The following is a 22,378-nucleotide window of genomic DNA, read 5'->3' on the forward strand; positions in this document are numbered from 1 at the left end:
AGCGGGATAAGTGAAAACACCTGTTGGAAACATCTTTAATTATCGTGTAATTTCCACATTTGATGGCCACATTTGAACCACTATTTCTATATTTGTATTTTCTTCAACCGCTTCTCTCACCATTATCCTTGCCTTGCTATTCCTCCCATAGCAATGAATTAACCTCAACCTCCTGTTTGGCTGCGAATCCGACCAGGTGCAGCTTCTGTGAAAACAGCTGCATTGAAACCATTTCCTCTGGTGGCTTTGAAAGCCACGCCAGACCTCCTTTCTTTTTTATTTTGACTGTATCGAAAGGCTCCATTATTCCCCCCGCACAGCCCAGAGCTCCGAAAGGCATGGACCGGTCTGGAGTTTCAGGGTTTGTTTTTGTTGTGGTGTCTCTGTGAGCAGACTAATGCAGGGCGAGGGCAGCATTGTGTCCATCCTGGAAAGAGCGGGTATAGGAGAGAGAGGCGTCTAGGTCGGCCCCTGCGGATAACACCACCATGTCTGATGTACATGAAACAGAATATCTGCTCCAGTTGTTAGTGTGGGTGGAAGAGGGAGGGAGGGAGGGAAGGAGAGAAAGTGTCAGGGTTAGCAAGAGACACGCTTCTTAATTGTGTTAAAAGCATATACAGTAGTGGATCATACAGGCTGTTCTATGAGTGATTGATTCCATTGTCTCTTCATCCATCAAGGTAAAATAAGTAAGTTATTCTTTCTCTTCTATTAAAGGCAAAGCGAATTACAAAACCACTGCTCGGGAAGGTGTTAAATTGAAATTAGAGTACTATTTTCGAAAGAAGAAATGATCTCATTAAGATGTGAAGATAATGTTGAGAATCAGAAATCCACGAAAAATGTTTTTTTCCCAACAGACAGAATTTCCTCCTGGATTACAGGAATCACTTGTAAAACCATCCTCAAGGAGCACAGCGGCATCAAATGTACGGATTAAATAAGCCCTGTGGGCTTCAGAAGGTTTAGATCTTATAGTAAATCCTGACAGGGGGAGGGTGTCAGCCAAACAGCAAAGGCGAGGAAGAGACCCAAGTCTCGTCTATTAATCAGGGCATGTCTGTCTCGAGTGCAAACGCAGCTTTTTTTCCCCCCACAGAGGTAATTACAGTCGTTGTGTGGCGCCAGCAGGGGCCCGGGGCCCAGCTTGTCTGTAACACCACCCAGGTAGCTGTCAACCCGTTGGCCTCGACACTAACTTTTCCGCCAGCCTCGCGACACCAGTGAGGAGATAGAAATCAAACCAACCGTAACCTTTTAAAAGTGTACTTGTCTGGAATGGAGAACAAAAGCTCTCGCCATGTTTTCACTCCGTCTTTGTTACCGCAGCAGGAATGAGGAGACGCGACCCCGGGCGGTGCTATCACAGGGCTGCTTGATTGGGTTTAGACCTTGAGGGACTCGAGACATGTGGCCTTTGACACGCCTCTCTTCCTTTCCTGTCGTTATATGTTTGTTTCTTTCATTTACAAACACCGGCGGGAGATTGAGGGGCTTACAACACACTTATAAGAACATGTAAACGTAAGAAGCTTTGGGAGCCAAACTGTCATTTGACGATGTGAAGCAGGAGGCTGTAAAAAAGGTGGTTGATTCCAAACTTCCAGCACAAAAACAAAATGATACTTTGAATAAGCTTTTGAGTAAATAATAACAATTGATCAGGTGATTAACTTTAACAGCCTGCTAAGAATTTAAGCCTCTCTTGTTCGAAGAGTCATGTCTCGCCTTGAAATGTCACTAACATAATAACCACTATTTGTAGGTGACAGGAAAAGATTACCAAGGGAGAATGATTTGTGGCGTTATTCTCGATGAACCCCCTCTGACACCCGTCCACATACATACATACGCACACACACACACACACACACACATACACACACACACACACACACACGCCTGTCAGACTCGCATGAAATGGCTTGTCACGGGTTAGTTTTTAGCTTTTTAGTCTTTTGTGTCTGCGAATGTGTTCCTGTTTTTTTTTCTTCCACACACTGTAGCTACCTGATCCAGTTCATGTCTGCAGGTACACAAACATACTGCCAGCACCACCGTCAACTCCCTTGTTTTGACATTTTAGAGCCAAAAGAGAACAGTGTCCTCATATTTCTCCCTGGGGGAGCAGGGTTCAGACTGAAGGTGGAGCAGGGCGGGGGTCTGCTCATGGATGTTTTTTCCTTTCCTGTCTGTGCATCTATTTATGTCTGTCCACTTACCATCAAGTAAGTGGACAGTTCTGGTGTGCACCTTGTTTGCTGTGGGTCCTTTTTTGTGACCCTCCTCTAAAGGTGGACTCCATCAACGTGGGCAGAATCACAAGCGTCCTGTGATTGTGCACGAGCGCTCGTTTGTCAAGTGTTTATCCCACAATGGAGGAGGGATGTCAGCTCCTGTCTGCCGGCACTCCTTCATATATCCATGTGAAACGTCAATATGTCACACAGGATAAAGTGCTGCAGTCTGGCTTTTCTCTAAGCAAAATATCTTCATACTGTTCAATGTGTGTGTGTGTGTGTGTGTGTGTGTGTGTGTGTGTGTGTGTGTGTGTGTGTGTGTGTGTGTGTGCGTGTGTGTGTGTGTGTGTCACGGAGAGTACCTTACAAAACGATCAATTCAGGTCAATTTTCTGAAGAAAAAGAGTGGGGACAGGAGCACTTCCAATGTATTTTACTTCAGCAAAGTACTGTGCTTTCAGTCTATCATTAATATAATACAAAATCAAATAGATTTGACTTCAAAATAATGTAACACTAAAGTGTGCAAAACCAAAGTCATATTTCATTGAAATGTTTTACAGCTAATCTGTTTGAGTTTGATTTACAATAATAGATTTGACAATGTCATTTGATAAATGCTGAAGATACTGAATCCTTTGTAAGAGTTACCCTCCATGTTCCTGTGTGTATGCATTACTTTGCCTCTCTGTACCATGTCACTAACCTCCACTGTGTCTACGGAAACACTGTTCTGTTTCACTGTGTTGTCTTCCTCTCCACTTTGCATCTTTTCATTCCATCGCTCACCTCCATCAAATCACTTCATCCGCAAACAGATCAGCGTGAAGGTTGGTCATTTTCACTTTTAATCCCCTCCCTTCAATTTGATACCGATTTGAGGGGAGGTAAACCATCCTTTCCAGGCCCTCTGATGAAGACACCCATAACCCTTCCCTGAAAACCCCAAATATTAATTATAGCTCTCCGTAATCCGTGCATTGTAAATGTGTCGTTTTGTCTCCTCGACTGCATGAATCCCTGAATAGTTCTTGCATGACTTCCAGTGCCACTCCCCCAAACCGTGTTTTAATTAGCCTTGCCAAGACACACAAGGAGTCCCTGTGAAGTTTGCTTTAGTCATTATTAGATCTCTGTCTTGTAATGTAGCGGCCATTCTTCCCAACTGCACTCGTATTGTTAATGTCAACCCCATCCACTAAAAATTATAGCTCCTTTCACCTTCAGACTTTTCTATCCGCCTCTGTAGGCCCATTAGAGGTGTGTGATGGATTACACCGGTATTCAGGTGGCAACCGGATTTGTCAGGTATTTAGGTAGCAGCACCCCCTCCTCCTCAACTGAGGGACATGGGTATCAGAGCTGACAAATTCATTCTCAGGGGATTATGTCTATTTTACAGCCATGGGCATCCTCTCCCCAGAGACTGAAGGGTGTGATAGGAGGAACACATTCGCCTAATGAGAAGACAGACTTCCAGCTCTTCTTCGTGTGGTATTGTAGAAGGAGGCCCCGCAGCAAACAAGTTATTAATACGTTTATTCTGTTGTCCACACATTTATAGACTGAACCTCTGATTTAGAGTTAATGGATGATGACAGTGGCGTTGTCCAAGAGAGAGGAGGTAATGTTTTGGAAATTATCTCTTCGCTTGTACCATCTGCAATGCATTGCCGCTCAAAGAGCTGACCTATAGAATATGTAAGAATGAGCTGGCAGTGTGCTGACAGGAGGGATGATCAGCCATTATGGAAGCAGCAGAGCCCAGTGCTGCTGCCAGGAAACCCGGGAGCCCGCTGACTCTGTGCCAGTTTGCTCAGATATTGATTGACTGGACAGGTTCTGCTATCCTTGGGCACTTTGTCAAGGCAGTTAAATTTATAGGTATCCAGCAAGCAGGCATGCAGAGTGGAGACAGGGCTTATTTTGTGGTTTTGATAGAGTCCCGGAGCCCGTCTCTCCACGCCGCTCTCAACAGGAGAGAGGCTTCAGGGGAATCGATAACAATTACCTGCCCTCGAGTCATTTTGTTCCACAGCACCTCTCCAAACTCAACCGCACGCCATGAATTATTCACAACATTAAGTGTTCAATATACACAGGCCCCATTGACTGACTGCTCTTAGCACGGTTTAGTCTATGGAATCATGAAAGAATAACAGATACTTTGAGCTTAATGGTCTTACATTAGGACGGCTGCTCTCATGTGTTTTCTTTTTAGACGCATAGCTCAAGAGAATGTTACAGTTGTGTGAGAAGACACAAGTGGTGGCCAACATGAGTGGAATACTCACACTTTTTTCTCTAAATACTATAACTTAGGTCTGTTGTGCATTAGTCATACTGGAAATCAGATGTTCAGTCAAAATATATGAGGAAATTGGACCAAGTCCTTCCTTTATCTTCCTCTCCGAGTGTACTCAGGCTTGTGATCCCGTCCCGTATCTTTCCTCAGCTCCCGCGCATGCTTTGCTTGAGAATGTCGTCCCTGTCCTGTTCCCAGGCCAGAAACACTCCTCAGCCTGTCCCGTGTTTTCTGTTAAAAAATCGTCCACATGCTCATGAACCCTCAGAAAGCAGATGTCACGGCTGATGCAAATCTTTCGTCATATGTGTCCCTTTTTTCCTGCATGAAACCTTCCTTCATAATGTAGAAGCTCACTAAAGCAGTGTCTTCATGTGTATTGAGTCATTGTGTAAACTTCACCTGATTGTTAATATGAAAGGGTCATCATTACTCTGTCCTCGATCATTACTGACCTCTTAACTGTTCCTTGTGTTGAATTGATTTGTTGTTGTTTGCCACACACCTTCTGAAAAGGTTATTTCTTATGAAACAAACTGCAATGTTTTGATGTATCTTGAAATGAAACAAAAACAAACAAGAATTGGGATATTATTATTTTATGGGTAGTAGTTCAAGCCCACATGATTGTGTGTGTGTATATATATATATATATATATATATATATATATATATATATATATATATATATATATATATATATATATATAAAATAAATAAATAAAAATGGCAGCAGGTACGATACTTCAATTATTTTGGGAAAATTCAAATAAGTCAGAACCAGGTTCCCCTTATTATGGTGCAGTCCGAAGAACCAGCCTTCTCCTGACTGGAATCTCAAAAAGTGCTTTTGTGTTTTTTTTTTCCCATTTCACCGTATAATGAGGGGAATAACAAGCATAGCTATAACAAAGTTCTGGTTCAAATTAGATTGGGAGAAGGAGTGGGGGGGGGGGGTGCTGAAGGATTGGGGGAATGGGAAAAAAGGCTCACATTTGAAAATCCATTTTCATGGAGACCGGTGCAAAAGAGCAATTACAGTCAAGGTTCTTTTTTTTTCGCAGTGAGACACAGAGATGTTGTAGTCCATTAGGAGAAACAGGCGGTATAAATTCTGCAGGGACAGTTTCATGCTGTAGTATTTTGAATACATGCGACCAGCAGTCATGGGATAGCAATAATTGGTCCTCACGAGGGAGTTGAGTGTTTGGCTTGGCTTCATTTTCTCCATAATCAAGGTTGAAGAAGTCCCCGCTCCTCCTTCCTACTTTCAGCACTTAGTATGCGACTGTTCAGCATCTCGTAACTTTAACAGGTCTGACACTGATGTATGTTTACAGAACACTGTGAAGTTAAGTTTTCTTTGCCATGTCAAGCGGACAAGTTTGTTACGGTTGCCAAAGTTTACCAGAAAAAGATCTGAAGGGTGTAAATACGGCGAGCATTTCTTGTGTGTCTTTATTTAGACAGAAAACAAGTCATATGTAAATGCTGGCTGCCTGTTTATTCTGGGCCAGCTTTTCAGCTTTGCATGGAGATGCTGCATCGGTGTTTGCCTTGTCCCTGGCGACGTCAACGGGCCCTTCTAGTCTCCATGGGAACCCTTTTTAATGTCAGCCTATCTGCATATCAGAACTGCACAAAGAGAGGGAGAAAGACAGGCTGAGCAGAAGGAGCCAGAGAGAAGGAGCGGGAGGAGAAATCAAACAATGCCATCTCCACGGGGTCTCTCAATGATGCAACTCTCGCTGCCATTTGACACTCTGACAAAAGAGGGCCAGACATCGTCTCGGGGCTATTTTTTGATTATACCCCCTTTTGTAGGCTCGAGGATAAAACACCCCCTCAAAGTTTTATTGTGAATTTTCAGAGCCATTTCGTAACAGGCCTATTATCCCCATTGTGCTTGCTTGCACATGACGACAAAAGCGATCAGCCCATTTGATTAGCTTTCCTGAGTTAGCTTTTAGCCTTGTCATGGGGCAAGACCATTCATTAAATAACAGAAAACTATCATATTCATCTGACATTCTCTTACATATTCACCATTGTCTGCCTCTCTTCGACCCTTTAGTGCGAAGAGTCCCACCCAGATTCTCAATTCCTCCCACCAATCAAGAGGTGATGCCGGGCGGCAGCGTCAACCTGACATGCGTGGCAGTGGGCTCGCCGATGCCCTACGTTAAGTGGACGATGGGTCAGGTGGAGCTGACGAAGGAGGAAGAGATGCCTTTGGGACGCAACGTGCTGGAGGTCACCAACATCCGCGAGTCAGCCAACTACACCTGTGTGGCCATCTCCTCTCTGGGCATGATAGAAGCCACTGCTCAGGTCACTGTCAAAGGTAAGGACCGTTGATCAGACCAGTTCAGACCAGTGGTTCTGTCTGCTGCTGTATCTATGTGGGAGGTTGTTGATGTGACAAACTGTGCTGCTTTTGCTGTTTATTTGAGACACTGATTTGACAATGAAATATTTTGAAATATAAGAAACAACTTTCCAAAGGCCTCCGAAACCTTTGCACGTAGTCATTCCTGCCTTTGTTGATCCTGTGAGGTCCAAATTAAAGTCTGTTGCAGTCTAATGACCGTTAATTTCAGGGCTGACATGTTTCTTTCTTTGTGTTTGTTGAATTCTTTTTTTCTGTATCTAAGTGTTTGCGTAAGTGTGGCTTTACCCACCTGTGTGTATACCTACCTGTTGCAGCCGCTCTTATCATTAGTTCCTCGTATTGATCCCAATTTCCACTCAACTGATCGATACGCAGTCACTTAGAAAGACCACAGCAATACAAACCCCCTTCTTCAAGGAAGACTCTGTTTGTATTTGTCATCCAGTCACAGCAGGAACCACATGCAATTTTCCTGAATTATCAGTCGTGACCGGTTATAAAACACAAAATTGGGATTTCAGTCTTGCTTTTCTATTCATTTGTGGATAATGGCTGCTGACAGCACTATAAGGATTAGCTTACGAAACTATCATTTCAGTGCTATGAGTTACAGAACAGAGAATTACATGACAAGCCATGCTTCTTTTTTTCTTTTAATCAGAGCTGATTTTAGCTGTATTGTGCCTACATTTGAAGACTCATTGTGTCAAATGTGTCAGACATCCAATTTCTCTCAAATTAGCCGCACGTCGTAAAAGTCCATACTTGATATAAAAGCTAACACCCCACTTCTCCTTCCTCAGCCTTGCCAAAGCCCCCCACCTCCCTCATTGTGACTGAGACCACAGCTACCAGTGTGACTCTTACCTGGGACTCTGGAAACCCAGAACCCGTCTCCTACTACATGATCCAGTACAGAGCCAAGTCCTCAGACAATGGCTTCCAGGAAGTGGAAGGAGTGGCCACTACGCGATACAGCATTGGTGGCCTTAGCCCCTACTCTGAGTATGAGTTCCGTGTCATGGCTGTCAACAACATTGGCCGCGGGCCGCACAGCGACCCTGTGGAGACGCGCACCGGTGAACAGGCCCCCTCCTCGCCACCTCTGCACGTCCAAGCGCGCATGCTGAGTGCCAGCACAATGCTGGTACAGTGGGAACCGCCCGAGGAACCCAACGGCCAAATCAGAGGCTACCGGGTCTACTACAGCTCAGACATGACGGCGCCGCTCAGCGCGTGGCAGAAACACAACACCGATGACAGCAGTCTGACTACCATCTCAGGCCTGACTCCTGATATCACCTACAGCCTCAGGGTGCTAGGCTTCACTTCGGTAGGTGACGGGCCACCTTCTGACATCCTGCAAGTCAAAACCCAGCAGGGAGGTGAGCAGTCAACCACTACTCTGTGTTCATTAACGTGTATATGTTCATGTGCATGTGTACAATGGGCCAGTCGTGTTACCACCAACAAGTATGCTAACATGTGATATTAGACAAGGAAGCAGTTTAAGTCTATATATATCTATAGTTAGCTTACGTATTTTATTTGACCAATGTTGACAGAGAAAAATTGTGATTTCTGGCTCAAGACAGACAAGTAGAAACTCAAGAAAGAATACTTGAGGACAAACCGGTCAATTTAGATCCCCATCACACTTTTTATGGCCTCTATCTTCTATCTTACTTCTAATTCTATAAAAAGAAAAGAGTGATACCAAAGAGTTTTATTGATGGGAGTGGTTAGCATTTTGCGCCAGTGACATTGGACCCCTGGGCAGAAGTCTATAAAACCACAAAGACCACGCAGGCTTCCAGCAACTATTGGAAGAAAAGAGACTTTGAAAAGACTCTCTGAATTGACCAAAGTCTGTTAAAAGCTTCCACAACAAAGGGTTGAGGAGAGGATAAGCATCTACCCAAAAAATTTGAATTAATATGAAATTGCTTCACAATTATCCCTGGTGCTTCTTATTAAACTCTGAGATGTTGAACGGTGCAAATAATATATTAATACCTGGTTGCGACGTTGTATTCAGTTTCCCCATTTATTCATTTATTTGTCCTTACTTTTGTGGTTTAGTAGTTCAATACACATGTAATAAAGAACGTGATAATGTGGTTTGTGTGTGTATGAAATATTGCAGTCCACTGGGTAAAGAACTCCAGACCAACCTCCATAATTAAGACTAGATTGAATTAAATTTGCTTTGCCTTTTTTTCCAACATCGTAAAATGTATTAATTACGATTGCAATAACGCTGCATGTCTGCACCTACAGCTCTGCAAACGCCTTCCCAGACACTTGTATTTTTGGTTATTGCTGCTGACACTGTGGAGAAGATTAAGCTTTAGTAATGTGCCTTTTTTTTAAATTTAATTCTTCGACCTCTGTGCTCTCATCCCTGTGTACCCAGTTCCTGCCCAGCCGTCCAGCTTTGAGGCCGAAGCCGAGCTGGACAGCCGCATTATGCTAACGTGGCTGTGGCCCGTACAGGACCCCATCACTAAGTATGAGCTGCAGTACTGGGAGACGGACTCGGAGAACAAGGTTAGAAAAACAACGTGAAGTTATAACTATTGTATGACCTAGTTTTCTCTCTTTATGATGCAATTCTTCTGAATGGGAAGCCTTGGCTGAAGCAATGTTGTTGTAGTAATGCAACTCCTCAGCCATGAGGAAGATCTACTATAGTAACAGACAGCACAGTTGTTCTGCTCTGTCTCTCTGTGTTGCGGCCCTTCATTCACCTCTGCTGGACTACTGCACCAGTTGTAAAGAGGACAATTTGTTTTTGGATCAAGTTGCTCTTAAATTTGGCTGCATTCTTTATTTTGTAGGCATGTAGGAAGGAGAGACAACAGTCTAGGCTCAACACATGAAAAGACTTGTGTAACTGACTTTGACTTTAATTGAGTGGCTTCTTTCTGTTTGATATGTAACCCTCCAGATACATGTGACCTTCAACCCAGCTGGTTCCTATGCTGTTGAAGGTCTAAAGCCTGACACCTTGTACCGCTTCTCGCTGGCGGCCCGTTCTGAGATGGGTTTAGGCGTCTATACTCAGCCCGTCGAGGCTCGCACCGCCCAGTCCAGTAAGTCCATGATTTCTCTCCGTTGTCTGACCTCCTTGTTGTCCACTAACCAACGATTTTGCAAAGCAACGGTCACCAACAGCCGGCTGAAGCAGGTTAGACAGGGGAAAGTTGAGTTTTATAGAGCTAAAATCAGGCTGCATTGGCAACTTGAATGTCAAGTCAATTTCAGCACAACATAAAATGCTGACAGTGCAGCCAACCCGGCCAGCCTCACGCTTCCACAACCTCCCCCCTGTCACCAACACTAACCCTCCTGTCCATCTATCTGAGGACAGGCCCTGAGTTCAGTGTCAAAGGTACGTTAAATGTGTCTTGTTCCCACATTTGTGAGCTGTGCTGTCATTTTTTGCCTCATATCATTATGTGCATTACTAGTGCCAGCACTAAAAATGTCACTCTCTGCCAGCTGATTTTTGCTGTGGTGACACTATACGTGTACCACCTCACACACATATGCAGTGAAATTGTACCTTGCACTGCACAGAACTGCATTTAATTGAAAACAAAAGGTTAACATGGTTGTAATGATGGTTCATTTTTAAGTTGTATCTATGAAATAAATTAAGTTTAACTTTAAATGAAGTGAATCACGAAACTGATATGACCTGATCTACTAGAGAGAAGACGTATCACTCTGTTTGAGTTGTTGGAACTACAGAAACACTGCGGTTGTTCAGAGGTGGAACAGAGTGGAGCTTCTGTCCTCACAAAAGATCTTTTAGGAGTCTATAGTACAGACACTAGCTAGCAGAGAGCACACACATCCTACAACAGACATGTTTAGTTTTAGTCTGTATTCATGTTTCTCATGGAATTAATGTTAATTAGTCACGGCTGATTTCCCACACTCACATATGCTACAAAATGCTGCACTTTAGAGCTTTGCAACACTATCTGGCTGTTGTAGACAAAAACAACTGTGTAGAACAATAAAGGAAGTTCAGATTCTGACTTCATTTGAGCAGCAATAAACTTGAAAAGAAAAGACTTCAACAGACTGCAGAATGTAATGATATGTCCTTGTGAAATCTTCCCATATAAGAACAGAGACAATCATTGAGGAGCTCACACCTCTGACAAGCACAGAGTTATATAACTGTCAATTGAGATCACGAGTGGTGATGAGTCTGTCCTTGGGCCTCTTGACAGCAGGAGTCACAAGGACACATAATTTGGAGAACAGAATTTGGATTTCATGCGGCAGGAGGCTGGTGTGCATGAAATAAGCAGCAGCCTTCAGAGGGTTCTGAGGCAAATGGCAGAGGAAAAGTGTGACATTTTCTAGTGCTGCATTTAAATGGTTAGTATAATTTTTTTTTTAAGATTCAGAGCAATGAACATAACTCAGCTGTTTAAATATATGATGAAACATTTCAACTCAGCTACTCAGCTGAGGACATGTGAAAGTCGCATGATGCTCGCATGTCGCATGAAAATTAAAACGCAATAGTTCAAAGTGCAATACATAATCAGATTTTCAAACAAAAGGTTATCTCCAACGGCAAAAATCAGACACGGGATGAAAACTAAAGACAGCAGTGAAAATATTTGATATTGAGCTTCTTCATTTGGAGGAAGCAGAGGTAGAGTGTTTTTTTGCGTTCATCTATAATTCAATCTCTATTTAGCCCAACTCTTTGTCTTGCTTTGAAGTCATGTAATTCCTTTGGTGTTGTTCTCACCTCATCCAATTTGACTTTAATTTTGCATAATTTTCCTCAGGACCTCAATATCGCAATTTATTCTGCGAAACATTATCATTACTTTGATTCCGTCTGTCACCTTCGTTGTAGTACACGCAGCGTTGTTGGGTCCGTGTGGCTTCCTGTCCACTCCCTCGTTGATCAGGGACCGCCTGAGGAGACTCAGCCCTCTTCTGTTCTGCGTCAATGCTTTAGAAAGTTTTGCCATTAGTTTATTGGATTCATATTGAAGGGAAACTGTTCATTGCTCTGCTTATTAAAAATAAGTAAATGTCATGGGCATGCAACACCTTGGTTTGAATTTCTTTTTCTTGAACAAGTCTGTGATTGAGTTAGATGCACGAAATGTTTGAATGCTATTGTGTTTGGTTTCATTGTTTATTGTCCTTTTTTTCAAATAGTATATTGTTTTTTGTTTTGTTTTTACCTCTGGACTTGTGAGCTTACATATATTCAAGGCTGTGGCTGTTGTAAATAGACGTAGTTATTAATCTTATTATTATAGAACAAATTTTAACTCATTTTTACACATACAGAGACGGGCCTGTGCTATGTTTTATAGTGATTATAAAACAAAGCAGGGTGATGTGGACCAAATACAATTGAATCTGACATTAAATAACACATTGATGTCCTTTTAGACAGTTTTTTTAAAACCAAAATCGTATCGCTACAACAGGGCTACATGGTTTGTTTGCAGTCATTGAAATCCAAAAGGTTAATGACGCAGCAGAAATCATATCAATAGTGATTTCCATTGTAATGGCTACCAACCAGATGTTGACAAGAGCCAAGATGTTCATGAAATGATAGCTTTATGTATGACTTTGTTGACAGCCCAGTGTGTCTCAGCTGCAGCACTGAGCAGTGTCTCACAAACACTTTGAAGCCCAAAGCTTCGGCATCGATGTGTGAACACCAGTCAACACTGTCAAGCACTTGTTCACACACTCGCACATCTCTGGCCAGTTTATTGCTCCCTCTGCATGCTGCGAGAGGCAGCAGAGAGGGCAGTTTGGGACAAATTACGTCTTTACAAAAACATAACCTTGTACAAATTTGGCACATTTTATATTCGGTTCAACCCACCCTGTAGTTTCATGGCCTCTCACGTAAATGCAGTTCCAAACACAGCTTCAGCAGTCGCCTGGTAATGTGTTTTTGCAGCCAATCTCTCAGTCCGGAGGCAGCATCCTGTTTAGTATGGAAGTTTTTTTTGTTTTTTAGTATAATACAAAATAAAAATGTAACATTCAAACTTGTAATAAAAGTACCGCCGACATTTTGAGGGACAATTATTTGTGATTCCACCCGCTCAGAAATAGACTTTCATTACAATGACATATACAAAACATGTAATCAGTTGGCTGGACCCTGTTATCAGGAAACGATATCAGGGTCCACTGTCACTTTTTCATGCAAAATATAGATGGTGAAACTCAAATATAGTACACTTTGAATGTTACATTGTAATTATCTTTTGTACAAAAAGCTTCCATAGTTTTTGCCTTGTGTGTGCTTGTGTTTTTTTTTTTGTTTGCTTGATCCGTGCCCCCGTCCATGTAGTTGTGCTCCCCTCCCCTACAGCCCCATCCGCCCCCCCTCAGGATGTACATCTGGTCAGCCTGAGCTCCACCAGCCTCAAGGTGAGTTGGGTGGCCCCGCCCGCGGCTAGCCGCCACGGCGCCATCGTGCGCTACACAGTCAGCTACCAAGCCCTGGCCGGGGAGGACACGGAGCGGCATGATGTGATGGGCATCGGTGCCGACGCCACCAGCTATTTGCTGGAGGGCCTGGAGAAGTGGACTGAGTATCAGGTGTGGGTGAGGGCACACACTGATGTGGGCCCGGGCCCTGAGAGTGCCCCAGTGAGGATGAGGACCAAAGAGGATGGTAGGTTGTCACCTCCCCTTTAGCAGAGTGCTCTCTTTTGCTTGGGGCTGCCTGTCTCTATTTCCCTTCACTTCTTCTTCAACCTCTTGTGCACATTTCACTCTGCCTTGTTGATCATGTTGCGGTAATGAGACAATAGTGGTACAAGAGTGGGCCACCTTCTCTTTCAAGATGTTTACATCTACGGCAGGTTAAGGCGCATCACCCATGGGCCCAAGCTCTTCCTGTGTTTTCACTGTTTAAATTCCTTCTTGTTTTCTTGTCTTCTGGTGGAGGAATAGAAGTGGAGCAGAACTCCCTCTCTCCATTCAGTAGCTGTTGCCTCTTTTTCTCACTTGTTCCTCGGTTTGTTTGCAGTGTGATATAGAGTGGCTTTTCCTAAGAGAGTCCTCTATAATTAATGTGGTTGAAGTATGTTGCAACACAGCTAATTTCATACCAAAATGAAGGGCATTACAGACACTAGAGCACATGCAGTCCGCCGTCGGGTGTTTTGGGGACATGGTAGTTATCGACGGTCAATTGATTCTTGACCAAATCTAGTATCACTTCCTTCCACGGAGCGCTCAAGTCGATACAAAATCACTCAGAAGTCGTTATTGTGATAGCTTTTGGCTCCACACCACAAAACACAGTCAAGTGCGGAAAATCACCGACTCAGCATATTCTGACTCTTGCCCCGTCCTGTCTCTCTCTCTTTCTGTCTTACTCTTGCAACCCCCACCTCCCACCCCTTCCTCCTGATGTCCAGTGCCTGGAGCCCCACCCAGGAAGCTGGAGGTTGAGGCCATAAACTCCACGGCAATCCGGGTTACCTGGAAGCCGCCCATGCAGGGGAAGCAGCACGGCCAAATCCGAGGCTACCAAGTCATTTTCTCTCGGCTTGAAAACGGCGAACCGAGAGGCCAGCCTAACATCATGGACGTTGCTTTGCCAGAGGCACAGGTACTGGGAGATGTCTTACTCTTGTTCAGTCACTCTCTGTCTCCCTTCCACTGTCGATAGCTGTCTTATGTTCATTTCCCATTATTTTCATTCTCCACCGCTCCCGTTTTTCCCTTCCATTCTCTGAGTTCACACTTCATTTCCCCCACACCGGGTGACACACTTGGAATTTTCTTTCTGTCGACTGCAGTATCCCCCCACCCCTCCTCTCTTTTTCATCTTTTTCCACATGTGACATTTAACTCTAAATTGGTACCCCGCTCCCAGAGCTTTGGATTAGCTGTCGTAACAAGATCCATTCTAATTCTACAGTAATAGCTATTAAATATTTTATATGTGTTACATCAGGATGGGGCTTAGTGGAATCAATGCACCTCTCTTTGCGGGTTTTAGCAGTAATACATATGCACTGCCTTGTTACCATGTTTATAAATTAGAGTTATTTTCCTGACACCGCCCTGAACACATTAATGCTGGCTGCTCCGAATCGCCCAAAGCTATGTGACACCATGAGATGAATGAGAGATTGTAATCCTTAAGAGGGATTCAGAGATTCATGAATATTTTAAAACCAAAACCCCAGTCTTACTTCTTCCCTCTCTTCGGGAGAGGAGAGACCAGCTTAAGAGCCTCCTTCTGATTGTTTGCCGGGAGTAACATTTGCACGAACACGCATTCACTCGCACCCCTGATGGCCTAACACATGAACATCTCATTTGAACAAGTAAGCGCTCCCAGGCAGCAGGAACACCACAAAAAAAAAATCAGGTCTCGGAGTCTCTGAGCAGCATTTGCCAATAAATGCTTTGCAGCCGTACTTAGGGAGACCAACAGGTTGCTGGTTTAGTTCCCAGGCAGAGCACACTGCGATTCCCTTGAGTGGAGTATTAACCCTCATTTGCTTTGGCAAACACTCCGCCGTCTTCAGTCTTATCATTACAGAAGAGGAAGCACTGTCAAAGTCACCTTGAAATGACATGTCAGATGTGCTACATGCCAAGTGAGGCTAAGTAGGAGCTCGTTGATCCCAGTAGTGTAACCGGGCCTTCAGTGATAAATACATAATGTGGTTGTCAAACGACCCCAAGCACATCTGTCATGCAGCTTTATAATATAGAATTTACATTAAGGTCAATTTGGCCAGATAGAGCTGAGAATGAGTGCGCAAGTGAGGCTCTGGCTGAACATTTCTCTACATCTGGCTAAATGGTCCACCTTCTACTCCCAAACACATCCCAACACCTTTGTTTCACAGCAGTACCTTCTTGCAGCTGCTACTGACAGGTCACTTATATGTGACTGTGAACTTGAGTTCTTGACAGCCAGAGACGCATCGTTTGATCTGAAAGAAGACAAAAACACGGTGGCTTCTCGTCTTCCTGGAAGTGTTTTGGACATGGGTAGCGTGACTTTGTTTTGCGTTATGAAAACTGAACTGAACACGACCCTACTTGTTGTGCAAACAATGCTCCCTGCCATGTCTCATTTGTGCCAGGTTCACACAATAAACACTAAGACACGCTGCAATTTGGCGCTCAGGGTAGCTCTCATGTTCCAGTTTGATCTCCAGGACACCTCTTTAAACTCACCTTTCCCTCCCTGGCAGAAACCTGAACGTATCCACCCTCCTCCTATTGTTTCCTTTCTCCCCTCCCTTTCTCTCCGTGGCCTCCTTTTGCACCCTTCCTGCCTGAGAAGCCGGTTGTTAAATTACCAGAGGCTTGCGTGCAGGTTGGTTACCCTTGATTGAGTCATCTCAACGGATTGTTTTCTATGAGACAGCGTCGAGTAGCCAACCTGCAAGGACCTGCCCAGACGTCCTTAAAGACCACACAGTCAGCCGACGCTCCCTTGTCCACGTCCGCTCAACAGGTTTTAGAACAATCCCTCCTTTTTCTCACATATCTTTTCATTCCCATAAACCAACAACAAGTGGGGGAAAAAAACAGATAACATGAGCAGACATGCTCATTGTTAGATCAACCTTGCAGGAGGTGTTCCAGCTGGCTGAGAAGAGTTCATGACTCATCCTAGACTCATGCAAATCCCACAAATGCTCACCTGTAATTGATGATGAATAACAGGAAAAAAACAATTTTCTTCTAGTGTTTCTCTCAAGAATTTACCAAATGTGTTGTGAAATCAGTTCCATATCCTCCCCTTCACCTGCATTGACTGCACAGTAAGCCTGTGAGGAGGGACAAAACAACGTTTTCCAGCGCTCTCACAACATAGCACAACCTCACCTTAGGCTTCAATCACAAATCTAAGCGGATTTCTTTGGATTGCAGATTCTGTCAAAATCGCGGTGACCTCTCATCTTGTCTTTGTCTCTCTGTTTCTGGCTCCTTCTCTCCTCTTCACCCTCTTTCAGGGTTAGCTGAAACGCTGGGAGGAGAACGAGGAGAGCCTGCGTGTGCGTGGGCAGTTAAAGCGCCTCTTTTCTTTTCAAGCCGGAGCCCACACAGCGCCCTCATTTCCCTGCTAAATTTAAACCACAGGTCATGTTAACAGTGTGATGTTATCAACCCCTTTTTAACCATGTTTCTATCGGAAAGGTGGCCTGAACCTGAGTGGGCAACTCCACACCACATAGAGTGCTCCATCATGGTGCACTCACAGCAACCTATAGGCCTATGTCTTTTATATAGCCATTTGTAATATATATATATATATATATATATATATATATATATATATATATATATATATATATATATATATATTGATTGATTGATTGATTTTAAAGCCATTAGCCACTGTCTGTGTTTCTATAATTTGTTTTGCACAAGTTTGCCTTTATTCAGCACTACTTTTCCAGGTCCATTTTGTTTGACCACTCATGCGTTTTTGTGTTGTGTGTGTGCGTCTGTGTGTGGGAGCGAGCGAGGCAATGCCTCACCGCGTCTACGGCCTTCACTGCCTCAGATTGAAGTTGAATGTGAATCTGAAAAAAAAAGAGAAAAGAAGCACCTCAGCCCGTTTCACTCCATCAATCATGACAGCTCCTTCTCTTCCACATCACTCGTTCCCCCCCCCCTCGTTCCCATTTTTATAGCCACACATCTCAGCCCATGTCATCACATTTGCATTCATTCGCCTGCAAATTATACCGCTCCGTTTTCACAAACGACGCTTATCAGCAATGATGTGTTTTCAGCTTGCGTTAGCATTCGAAATAAAAATGGGGGATAATTTATAATTCTCCCATGGATTTAAGCAGAAAGCAAAAGCAGTTGCGATAGAAAGGGATTAAGCCCAAGATGAGATAGGAACTCTTGCGAACCTTAATGTGTTCGCTGCTCTGTTGACATACTGAGTGGAGTCGACGGTAAACAAATTAAGCAATTAGGCACGCCGCAAACCGTTGTTCATGGAGTTAAGTAGCAGCTGTTCTTAAATGGTCCTCTTTAGTGCCCCACTACATCAGGGGAGCATGAGGCAGCATTTTTTGATGTGTCTCGACCAGTCGCAACTGGGACCATACAAAGGTTCTGCTTACGCTTCAGTGAGCAGGTTGTTGATGGAGACCCATATGCAGGGAAGCGGGCGGGGAACTTTGGTCTTTTGTCTTTTCATATGCCAACAGTCAATGGAGGATGATGAACACGTCTCTCCAGTGCACAATGAATCAGTGGTGTGTGAGGCTCACTCCTTTTGTTTTGAGAGAGGCAACAAGGGAAAGATGGGCAGGCAGGAAGGCAAGCAACTCTGCTGACTTTTGCCCTGAAATCTTTATTCTAATGTATAAAAATACAATTACTAAATAGACACTTTCACATTTGTAATGGTGTCTTGATGCCAGCTAAAACATATATATATATATATATATATATATATATATATATATATATATATATATATATATATATATATATATATATATATATATATATATATATATATATATATGGTTTTATTTAAAACATGTCTGCCTCAATAGCTAAACAATATATCTCAATGCAATTTTGCTTGCCAATATTGTGAGTGAGATTTAATTGTCCAGGCCTTTACTGGTGGTCTACAATAAACTAAGGCACATTGGCACAATAACATTTCTCCAAGAAAACATGCAATACATTTGTTGTTAAGGGCGTCCCAGGGTCCCTTTTCTTTTGAAGCATTCAGCTGCAGAACAGACAACTTACCAGTTAATGTAGCGGACAGCTGGTTAGTCTGATCTTTACTGTTTTGATATTTGAATAAGGACTCCTAATGTTGTCTTCCGTTAACTTCATAGACTGAAAGGGTGCATAGCTGTAGATTGCAGTGTGCAAAACCAATGAAAATCCATTCACTTTCATGGTATTGTATCGGGGCAACCTATGAAACTCTCAAACATGGAGCTCTGCACAGATTGATACCAATATATTTTGTAATTTAGGTGAACCAAACCTTTAAATACATATCTCGATGGTTCATTTGACTCCAAACTCCCTCATGTTCCATCACTTTTTGTCAGTCTCCTCCATCTTTCCCAGGGTCCCCAGCGCCTCCAGCAGCTCTTGTTGCAGTTACGCACCAGAATGTTCAGATGTAATTAATTGCTTGCTGCCACCACCCTCACCCACCTCTCTTCCTCATCCCAGCTTCCTCTCCATTTTGTCCCACGCTAGTGTCACCAGTGTCATCCTTCCTTCCCCTTTGTCAGCCAAACCCACCCATTAGTGCACTCCTCTGCAGGAGCTGAACTGTGTTGCGAGTTGCTGGTAAACACCAGCGGTTGCGTTCTGCATCGATGGGGTTTGATGTCACAGGGCTAGCATAGCAGCACTGGTAATAGGATTTCACGCTCGGCACCGAAGAAGCCCCGCGGCACAAAATGGGCTTTCACTTCCCTCGGGAATCACTTGGCCAAGCACAGTGAGCAAGGAGAACATTTTGAAAACATATTGAAATATAATGAATAAAAGGCCCTACCTCCATTTCTGAAAAGAGGAAATGCTTCAGAGACTCTGCATATTTTATGCTTCACATCCACCGTGAGATAGTTATCATACTGAATAGATTTTTCTGTGATTAAGGAAGCGAGCATTTTTTTTATTTTTTATTATTAGATTCAGAGGCAAATGAGAAACAAGGCAGTGCATCATGAACAATAATGAATTTCACAACCATTGCTCAACTTGGCTTCACAATTTGTTTCATGCCACTCAACTTGTCTTCATTTCTTTTTCTTTCACCCCTTCACTTCCATCACAATCGCTCCCTCTGTGTTTTTTCTCCTGCATGTTGACACCAACAAATCATCAGTCTTTGAGCGAAAAAAAGACAAGTGCTTTTTTTCCTGTTGTGTTGTCTCTGACTCATTTCTCTCCCCATCCTGTGTCCCGTGTTTTCTCTCCCATCAGTGGAATATTGAGGAGTCCACGGAGCATGTGAGTAACCCTCATGTGTGCTGCTGGGTTGTCTTGCAGGGCAGGCTCTTCTACCCTCCGCAATTTGGGGGTGCTGTGTGTGCTTGGTGTGTGTTTCGATTATGAGTTCTGTGTGTTTATTTCTGTGCGATGCTTATAATCCACTCTGTGTGAATCCTCCTGGAAAGATCATAACCCCATCATAACCACAGCAAGAGATGCGTGTCCGAATGGTTCCTGGTTTATATATTCATAAAGGGGGATGTTCTCCAACCACACAGCGCGAGGATTATGTCCATTGATTTGAGTGAAGACGTCTTATATTCAACATTTTAGCTGAGGACAAACTCATAGGAACAGCTGGGCATTCACACGGATCCGAAGCACTTACTGCAGTGAGCATGCAGCTCTTTCCTCCCGCCTCTGAGTGTACAGTGCAGTCAAAGGCTGTGTGTCACTATCCCGGTGTGACGCTGACATTAATCAGGCTCGCCTAACCTGCTGTCTCCCCTACTGTTCCAGATGACATGTATATCTGAGTAGAGGAGCTGTGTGTTTTATCAGCGCCACACATCTGCAAGATTGCCACCAGCCTTTCATGTTCTTTTCATTTTCCTGGATGGCAGCTCAGTGTTCCATGGCTGTCACGCAGCCCTTTGTTATGGCTTATTACCACCTGGATGTTGTATCGCACGAGCAGAAATGCAGAACCACTTACTGTTCCAAGTCAGGACTTCAATAAAAACCTACCAGAATAACACATAATGTAGTCAGCATTCAAGCAAGGGCAAGAAGTTTTAAAAAAAAAGTGATTGTTTTTAAACAATTAAGTTGCGGTTCTAGTTCCCTCTCTCACAGAAAACTGGTTAATCAATCCAGTGACCACCTGCAATGCTGACGGATGCTGAGTTGTTTTGGGTCACCTGTTTATGCATAAACACTGGATGTTTTCTTTCTTGACAAAAGCGGGATGCGAGCAGATCATTTTATTTATTTTGTAACAGCCTGTTAAACCAAAATCTCTTTGCACAGCACACATGGCCAGATTCCATCAGCAACACCCACATGGCATGAGTCAGGCTTCCTCCTCCTAATGTGTTGATTAGCACCTGACAGACACAGAGCTAGACGCTGTCAGAGGAAGACATCTGCTCATACATCTTTATTTTTCTTGAGCAGCCATGTTTTGGCGACAGCAGTCTGTGCGCCAGGTAACTAATGTACTGTGACTCGCCACAGACAGATGTCAACAGCAAAAACATTAGCATTTCTTATTGACCCATGGCATGTTCACACAGAGTAGGATTTCAGATATTTATGCACAAAACAAAACAAACAAAAATGTCAGAAGCATATATATTTGCTTAAATAATGCTGCCCAAGTGAAGATAACAGTCCCAGAATCCATTTCTATAACTAGTAGACTTGATAATCTCTGTAATGCCCTTTGGTGCTGCTCTAAGCATTCGCTCTGAAGGAAACTTTAAAGCCTTGCTTTTTCTGTTTCTGCTGAGTTTTAAAAGTGTTACTAGACCTGATTTGACCTTGCCAGAAGAAGGAAAAAGATTTCTTCGGCTGCCACTGCTGAGACTCTTAAAGCCATTTTGTATGATTAAAGTAATGGGACTTCTTCCATAAAGTTAAAATGGTTTTATGATGCAGTAATTTAGCATTCCCCCCCTGTCTCTCTTTAAAGGCGAGTATGGGAGCACCAAATGTCCCTTAAAGAGAGGGGCAGTAAAACGCATTGTCTATGAGAGCTGGCTTATACACACTATTGAAGGTTCTTCTATGGTTAGGAAATTAAAACTTCATTAGTTAGAGAAACAGCATAAGGGCAAAGCCGTATAATAATTCCGAGTATGAGAAGTGTGCAGGAAGGCTTGTAGGCATTGGTGTAATCGTCCTCTCAGTGGCCCCCGTCACAAACAGACATCTCCAGAATGTTTCTTCAAGCCGCAAGCACTAATTTGTTCTTGGTATCGAGTGTGTGCGCGTGTCTCCGTTTACCATTGTTTGGGTGAACATTCATGTTTTTTTTCGTCCGTGCATGCAGACGTCAGTGTGTGTTTTATATACAGTGTGTATGCATCGGTGAGTATGTGAATTCACACACGTCTGTTTCCATACGGGCTTTGTTCAAGCTCAGAGTGTTTAATTCCAGCGTGTGTGGGTGTGTTTTTTTATTCGGACGGATGCAGTCTGGTGAAGTGAGTGCCAGCACTGCAGCAGGTTTACCAATAACAGTGTGTTGCTTGTTGTGTGATTTTTTTATTTTTTATTTACTACTATCCGTTTGTTCCTTGCCGTTGAGTTATTGATTTGTTTGACCACCTTAGTGTGTCTGTGTTCTTGAGACTGTTCAACCCAGAGGACGATAATAACCAAGAATGTAACTTAATGAATAAGAAAATTAAACACGTAACATCTGTCTGATGTCTG

The 22,378-nt window shown here is 43.4% G+C and overlaps 1 protein-coding gene across 19 annotated transcripts in view; it reads left to right on the plus strand.

Moving 5' to 3' along the window:
* LOC137781520 (receptor-type tyrosine-protein phosphatase F) overlaps nt 1–22,378 on the plus strand; it is a 153,807-nt gene that overhangs the window by 89,854 nt on the left and 41,575 nt on the right. For 8 of the 19 annotated variants that reach the window (XM_068570327.1, XM_068570378.1, XM_068570343.1 and 5 more), the window contains 7 exons: nt 6,623–6,892; nt 7,744–8,325; nt 9,357–9,490; nt 9,891–10,035; nt 13,329–13,634; nt 14,386–14,579; nt 19,931–19,957. In XM_068570327.1, the coding sequence (XP_068426428.1) occupies nt 6,623–6,892; nt 7,744–8,325; nt 9,357–9,490; nt 9,891–10,035; nt 13,329–13,634; nt 14,386–14,579; nt 19,931–19,957 (1,658 nt within the window). The remainder of the gene's footprint in view (nt 1–6,622; nt 6,893–7,743; nt 8,326–9,356; nt 9,491–9,890; nt 10,036–13,328; nt 13,635–14,385; nt 14,580–19,930; nt 19,958–22,378) is intronic. The other 11 variants (XM_068570361.1, XM_068570387.1, XM_068570447.1 and 8 more) reach the window with 3 other exon arrangements.

Source organism: Clinocottus analis, unplaced genomic scaffold (assembly GCF_023055335.1).
Source record: "Clinocottus analis isolate CAN_PGR_092001 unplaced genomic scaffold, fCliAna1.0.p SCAF_11, whole genome shotgun sequence".
In the NCBI taxonomy this organism is placed as follows: domain Eukaryota; kingdom Metazoa; phylum Chordata; class Actinopteri; order Perciformes; family Cottidae; genus Clinocottus; species Clinocottus analis.